This window comes from Lycorma delicatula, chromosome 2 (genome assembly GCF_047948215.1).
Source record: "Lycorma delicatula isolate Av1 chromosome 2, ASM4794821v1, whole genome shotgun sequence".
NCBI classification, from domain to species: Eukaryota; Metazoa; Arthropoda; class Insecta; order Hemiptera; family Fulgoridae; genus Lycorma; species Lycorma delicatula.
In genome coordinates this window covers 108,597,339-108,605,721 of record NC_134456.1, presented here as the reverse complement: position 1 = coordinate 108,605,721, position 8,383 = coordinate 108,597,339, and the positions used below count along the sequence as shown (strand labels likewise).

General features: G+C 29.3%; 1 protein-coding gene across 4 annotated transcripts in view; it reads right to left on the bottom strand.

Moving 5' to 3' along the window:
* Positions 1-491: 491 nt before the first annotated feature.
* The window catches only part of LOC142319088 (TATA box-binding protein-like 1), a 115,596-nt gene continuing 107,704 nt past the window's right edge, over positions 492-8,383 (bottom strand). For all 4 annotated transcript variants that reach the window (XM_075355978.1, XM_075355975.1, XM_075355979.1 and 1 more), the window contains 2 exons: positions 6,557-6,651; positions 492-4,081 (listed from right to left, as the gene is read on the bottom strand). In XM_075355978.1, the coding sequence (XP_075212093.1) occupies positions 3,834-4,081; positions 6,557-6,651 (343 nt within the window). In that variant the 3' untranslated portion in view covers positions 492-3,833. The remainder of the gene's footprint in view (positions 4,082-6,556; positions 6,652-8,383) is intronic.

Sequence of the window (8,383 nt, the reverse complement as noted above, 5' to 3'; positions counted from 1 at the left end):
ATGAGTCAAGACGTGAAGACCTCATCCCAACCCCATAGGGGAAGATACCCACCTTGTGATGCTTCTGGTCGCCACGCCACTCCCCCGTTCCAGCTTAAATAGGAATGATTACTGTTCCTGGGTGGAGACGAAGTAATGAGAGATGGCAGAAATGGTGTGAGGCTAGAGAGGCAGTAAGCCAATTAACATTCAACTGACCAGCAAAGTAAATATGTAGTCATAACAGAAATTAGGAAGTAGAAGCTGTAATAATGGATATTAGACACGATACCTTTTTCTAGTATCTATAAATTATCTCCATTACAAGCAAAATACTTTTAACTATAGAAGAGCTTTTAAACTATAAAAGAAAAAGAGCTATTAAAAAAAATTATATATATACATCATTGTAGCTGATAATTAGGCATTAAGATACCTGTATAAAACATAACTTTCAGAATAATTAATAAAACTGAAATAAACATTAAGTAATTACACACCACCACTTAATAATAAATAAATTATATTTATTCAATTAGAGATTTGATACATAAGTTTCTTTCATGTAAGAAAAAAATCACAAATTGAAATTTAACTATAGCATTAAATATTGTTTATCAATACATAAAAAAATACAACAGAGAATTAAATATAATATAAATAACATGACTGTAATCAAAGTATAAATTAACTTACAATTTTAATTATATATAGTATGAATAAAATTTTAATAAAAAATATATGTATTTATAGAAAAAAAAAAAACACAACAATTGGTCAAACACAAATACAATTGAATTAAATCAAATGTTTAAAAAAATATCAAAATTAAAAAAAAAATTTATCATAATAAAATGAAAGTAAAGGAACAAAACTGAAATATACATTTTTATCACAGGAATATAGCTATATCATTCAAGTAGGCCAAGAATATAAATAAAGTAACAAAATAATAAGAAAGAAATATTAATAAAATCTAATTTTAATTACATTTAAACAAATGGTACTCATTTAGAAGACAGTTTTTTCTAATATATTTTAGTGTGAAATATTTATAAATAATTTTTTTTAACTGTATTGTAATACAAAATTATTAATTTTACAAATGACATGTTTTATCCAATATCATTCTACAACATCTAGTGACAGAAAAATTAAACTTCTTCACCATGTAAAACTTATTTCCAGATTAACTATTATACTTTTTGTTTATACGTCTAGTAATTAATGTGAATTTGTTTGTGACTTAATTTAAATTTATTGAAGCAAATTTTTGTAATTTATCAATAACCGTAAGAGAATAGAATTTTATACCAACAAAAGTAAAATAACTACACAAGTAATGAAAAATGAGCAAGACACACTGAATTTTGTAAGTAACTCAATTGGTTATATTAGTGAACTGGTGTATAAAAAGCATTCAAGGCAGTTGATACTTTGCAATTGTTAATACCTTAAATCATAAAATAATTTTATGTAATAATTATAAAAAAAACTCAAATCTAGGTAACTTGATCTAGGTATAAGAGCAATTTTAAGTGAAATTGTTATTAAAAATAAGTTACAAAAAAAAATATCCAGAATAAATAACCATATTAATCTTAAGCCATTATTCTATTACAGTGAAACCCCTCCCTCCCATAAGATTGCCCCTCTTGTTGGCCATTACTATTCAAAATATTATTTAACCAATTTTGCAATAAAAAACAAAATTATGAAAAGTAACATATACATTTACCGAACAGAAAATAATGCTTTTATACTTTCATTGTAAACGAAACGGTCAGGTGTTTTATTCACAATTATTAATTTATTAAAGCCAACAGAATAAATCTTGTTTCTTTAGTTCCCAATCTACTTTTAAAATATATAAAATTTTTTTATTCTTCAACACAGTTCAAAATATTCAAATGGCTCTGAAGACGCAAAAGTATCATCATGTCTAACTGTTGTCTAGCTTTGCAAAATTAATTAAAGCTGATTATATTAAATAAATTTCTTAGACAACTTAAATGAGTAGAGCAATAAAAAATATTTTACATTAGATTTAATTCAAATATACTGGTTACAATAAATACATAATGTAATAAACATTAATAACATATTACATGGTTATATACTAGATAACATGTTATTAAGAGCATGTAATAGTTGCTTCAAAAACCCTATAAATTCAAATTAACCTATTCAGAACAAAACTGGATGATAAAAAAAAGAAATTATAACTAGGGGTAACCATCTGTGTCAAAATTCAAATAATGTTTAAATTTTCTCTGCAAGAGTCTATTCAATTCTTTGATGACATGAAGCGACTACACTTGCATTATAAGATGAAAAAAATTTGTGCATTAACTTTAACACAGAGTATGAATTCTAATGGTAATAGCATGAATACTAAATGTACTTGTTTACAAATTTCATTTTCATTTTATTTTCAATTTTTATCACAAGACCTTAATACAAAATGATCATAAATATAAATTTAGATGTTTAAAATTTATTCTTGTTTTCAAAGACAAATGTTTGAGAGAGATTTTACTATGTTGAATTTTTTCATGAAAAAATTCAAATAATCTCAGGTATTCAATAATTTTTTTTATGAGTAAATTAACAAAAAAATCAACTGATATAATAATAAGCATATAAATAAATAAATATAGTCTTAATAACAGTGGGCTAGAAAGAGTTACAATGGAAACCCTGGCTATAATAATGATTTCCTATTTAAAGAGTAAAAAAAGATACAAAAAAATACACTTAATAAAATAATAAGAATAATTATTATTAGTAATAATACCACACTAAAACAGACAAATTACTGGGTAAAATTACACTATTGCTTATTGTACAGCGTAATAACAGTAATAGTCATAATAATAGTAACATAAATTTCACCACTTAGTCATTTAAAAATAAATAGCACATCACACAGAAATCTGTCATCATCCATAGAAAATAAAAATTATATGTATAAATATATGATACAAAATTTGGGAAGTGGGAGTCATAAAGTTAAGAAATAACTTCCATCAAGAAAAAAATCCAGTCTTTCTTACATCGCAATGTTATTGCTAAATTTTACATATAAAATAAAACGAGTTAATCTAGAACATAATTTTATAAACCATGATGAACATTTCTATATAACATCATTTGTAATCGATATAAAAACTTTAACATAAAAAAAGACAACAGAATCCAAACGTAAAGTATATATAGTACAAAAAAATACTAGAGAAATGCAACATTTTACATAAATTAGTAAAAATCTGAATTGATTATTTAGCTAATTTTTTAATGTATTTCAACTAATCTTATAATAATAGGCTTAGTTATTTTAATTAATTAAATTTTTAATCTTCAGTAATAGAAGTTATTTAATTTGAATTTGTAAGAAGTACAATAATTATAATAATAATAGCAATAATAATAATAATAATTATAATTATCAGAGTCACAAAACTTTGAAACAATCTTTGGTATAGTCAACATTTTCAACTACATTCACCAGTTATAGAAGCAGTGCTGCCACACATGTAATTAAAAATAAATTATTACTCATCCACTTAAAATATTTATTTTATTTTGATAACTATATACAAAAACAATGGACTCAAATAAATAAATAAAAAACAAACAATATTATTACACACTGACTTCTTGTAAAGAATTTGTATTTGATGAAAAATAAAACAAATTTAAAGAATTTATGTTAAATGCATACAAAAGAACAACTTTTTCTACATATATAAAAGAAAAAAAAAAATCAAGTAAAAAATGGTAATAAAGTGGATGAGAAATAATGAGCAAGTAACTCTAATTTTAATAAAAAAAAAAAATACAAAAAATTCTATTTAGACCCAGTCTTCTTCATTAGACTCCTCTCCCTCATCCTCCTCCGGTTCTTCTTCCTCTTCCTCCTCTTCTTCTGTTTCTGTTTCATGCCCATACTGAACAAAAGTGTCAGAATATTTGCGCTTACGACCTTGTGCACGTCGTTTTTCTAAAGTTAATTCATCTTCTTTTGATCGTTCTTTACGGAATTCCAAGACTAGTGGATAGATCTGTTCAATTGCTTGTTGAACATCGGCAACACTAGGTGCTGCAAAAAAGAAAATCAGTTCAGAAATCTTCAGAATAAATTACAATGTTACACAATGAAACCTTTTTATATTTTTAAACAGATCTCAATACTAGAGCCCACCAGGCTGGTCTACTGGTTAACTCATCGCAAATCAACTGATTTCGAGGAGTTCTAAGGTACTTTTATACAGATTGGAATACCAGATCACAGATACTGGTGTTCTTTTGTGGTTAGGTTTCAATTAACCAAACAACTCAGGAATGGTTGACCTGAGACTCTACAATACTACACTTCATTTACATTTCATACATATCATTCTCTGAAGTAATACCTTGTGGTGGTTCTAGAGGTTAAACAGTAAAAGAGAGAGACATCAATATTACATCTATTAAAGCATTTGCCCTTTTTCGTCTTTTGAAGCAGCTGGTATTAAGAGATGTAGTATAGCACAAATCTTTGGTTACATTTGCCATACTTGTGTGATTTTTTTTCTAGTCTTATCACTAAAGTCAGTCACTGCTCAACAGTCTGACATCATTTTCATGATAGGTGACGGAACATGATACTCCCATTGGAGTTTGTGACAACCAAAATGATATTTCAGTTTCAACAAGCATTTGACAGAAATGTTTGGAGTTAATAAAATAAAAGAGTAGTATAAAAATTGACCATTTAAAAAATGGTCGATCTTACTATTTAGTAGTATAAATATTCAGAGTGATCAATCTTGATGTAAAAATTAACAGGCTGAAATGCACTGATATATACATGGAAAATTGATATGACTGACAAAGATCATAGAAAAAAAAAATTATCTACAATACAAATTCTTCTTATAAAATCCTTCTCAGGACAACAGCTCATAACTACGACATTTATAATATCTCATGTTCAACACTGTGATTTTTTCCCAACAGAAATATCTTTCTAGATATAAATGCAATTTGAAAAAAATGATTTAGGCAGTGTAGATGCAAGTTTGTACACAAGCTACTCTCAAATGAACAATTAAGTTTCACATTAACATAACAAGACATGCTGAATTGTGCCAAAGAACATAACAGTAGGGGATGAAAGTTAGGTAAAATGAGTAAGATGGATAAAGTATGTATGGTGGATATGTATGTATGGCTGGTAGTATGATGGATAAAGTTAGGTAAATGATGGATCCAGGCATATCAATGTCTTTTATTTCAATGGTAGAGTTTCAACTCTCTTAGAATGAGAGTTCAACCAATGTGATGCCTATCTTTGACTAATCTGGAGATGTATCAGGATGATTACGTTAATGAAGGTAGAAAAGATAGTAAATATCTCTATAAAGAAGTTATCTGTCATCTTTGAGATGCTGTCTCAAAAAAACAAGTGGGAGAGAAAAACTATTATGATAATGCATGATTTCATTTATTCCTTGCGTAAGGATATGTTCTCTCCAGAATATGTTTATTAAAGCACATTCTATCGAGGATATGTTTTGAACAATAGGAATAGTGCTAGGTTTAACCACAAGATAGTACTTTGTAGGAAGTATGAGCTAGAAGTGATGAATATATGAAATATTTTTAATTTGCTACTGTCAAGACACTTTTTGAATAACCTCATAACAATTAACTTGAAAAACCTTTTAAATCATTAAATTAAAAATGTATGGGCTTATCAATATTAAAAAAAATAATCTGTAATTTTCTTGTTTATTTTGTTATCATTCCTTGTAACATAAATCCAATCTCAATCAATTTTTCTGTCACTTTTTTGCTCTAACTTGGAATAAAAAGGGGCATAACTAATTTTAATTAAAAACTTATAGGATGATTTTATCTCAGATGAGATCAACTAATAATAGGGGGCTATTGTTAAAAGTTATATTATGGTTATTGTAATATAACATTTAACAATAACCCTTTTCTTATGGATATGTGTTTACTTCATGATAATAATTGGTGTCTTAATGATAAATGTTCTAATTTTCTTCAGTAAATATTTAACATTCTCAAGACAAAACTGATAACCGTAACATTTAATGTTATGTCTGTAACTCTATTTTTTTCTAATTCTCTACAAAAACAACTTCCTAGAATAAATTTTTTTAAATGTTTTTTTCTTAGAAAGTTTACATATCTTGATAAGTATTTAAGTTTAACAATTTCCATTAAAAAAAAAAAATCAATTTAAAAAAATTCAGAAATAATGATAGGGACAAATAAAAAAGTGCAACACACTTATCAAATTACATCAATTTCTGATATCATAACACAAATTATTTTATTGCTTGACACTACCCAATAAGAATGGAAAGCAGTAGTACTGCTTTCTATGAATATATAAAAATAATATAATTCAAAGAATAATCAGGTACGTACTATACTATATCATGAAGTGCCGATCTGAAAGAAATAAAATAAAAAAATATTTTATTTTTGATGAACTTCATAATATATGCATGTAAAACTATTGTACTTATATTTAACATTATTTTTATGTAACTATATTTACCTGTAACAGTAATACTTCCAGTAGAAAAGATTTTGAGCGTTGCTTTGGGCTTTTTCAATTTGTAAGTTACACCAGGATGTAATTCTGGTTCATATCTGTAAAAAAAAAAATTATGTGACAGATTGTAGTTTATCCGAATAAAGCTTGCTTCTGTCATTCTGTTTAGAGAATGCTAGAGAGAAATAATGTTATTAAAACACTAACACATTTACTTCATGTATTCGATTTGATTTTGATTTAATGTGATTATACATTGCATGCTACCACAGAAAGTGTAATAAATAAACAATACCATTATTTGTCATAAAAATTTAATAATATTATGCTTCACAATATGAAGCATATTACCAGTATAACTGGTAATTAACTAACATTACTATTTCATAAATGACATGACTTGATTCCTGATATATAATACAACAATTTAAAAATAATATTGTAATGGGTAGAGAAGCTTCCAGAAAGAAGAATCTAGAAGTAATGACACAGGGATTCTTCCTAGAAAAGCACAGAAGGTGCAGATAATGGAAATGTTAAATGTTTAGTCACAGATAGATGACTAGTGTAATGTTTAGTCACAGATAGATGACTAGTGTACCGTTCATGGATCCCTTGCAGTCATGACAGCTATACAGCGTGGGGAAACCTACCGATATCTTGGCTTGGGTATTAGCCACAGCCACACAAAGGAGGCCCTTACATCTGGTCTCAAGGTTCATGTGAGTGCAATCATGAAGTCATAGTTAAGTGGGGGGGCAATAAAGTGAAGGGCATCAACAACTACGCTGTGCTGCTGGTTGCCTACAGTTTCTGTGTTCTAAGATGGACAAGGATGGAGCTTGAGGGGCTTAACCGAATTCTTATGAGTGAATTCACCAGGTACCAAGCACATCACCCACACAGTTCTACAATTTGCTTCCATCTGTCTCGAGGCAAGGAACAGATGGAAATAGGAAGGGATAGTGTATCAGAGGTGTCACGTTTTTCCTTTAGGTTTCTCGACCTCAGGATCTACTTTCAAGAGCTAGGTGAATCCAGCAAGCTTTGTCAAGAGGTGAGGCGATATGTAGGTCTAACCCCACTCCTCCGCCTTAGCAACACTGATTATGCCCCATTGAACAAGGTTTCCAGTGAAAGACAGAAGATGGATGCATGGCGGGCAAGTGAGCTTATAGAGAGGTTTGCCGCCTCCGTACTGGACGATGGGATTGACTACGCTGTCTCCTTTTTGTGGCTGAAGGACGCCAAATTGTTTGCTGAGACTGAGGGATTTGCGTTCAAATTCAGGATTTGGTTATCAGCACACTCAATTACCAAAAGCACATAATCAAGGACCCTACTATGCTCGTGGACAACTGCCAATTGTGTGGAAGTATGAGTGAGTTCAAGGAACATGTAATTAGCAGCTGCCAGATCCTAGATCCTAGCCCCAAAGGGAAATACATCCTGCCACAATAATGTGACTCGCATCCTCCACCAAAGTCTGGCCCTGGACCTGGGACTCAAAAAACAGAAACAAATCACCTGAATCATTGACATGATGATACTACTGGCATCTAATACCCAGCAGAAGCATGCAAAGAAACTTTCAAAGTACAGGGATTCGGCGGGTCAGGTCACAGGATCAAGTTATAATAGTACCCATCGTCATCAGCACCCTGGGAGAGATTCCCCACTTGCTTCACAGGTCGCTCAGGACAATTGACGTTCAACCTTGCCTCTTCCTGCAAAGACAAAAAACTGTGATTTTAGACAATTGCACATTGATGAGGACGTATATAACCTCTGAACTTGATAGATAATGGCCTTGGGGCTCTGATGCGTGTC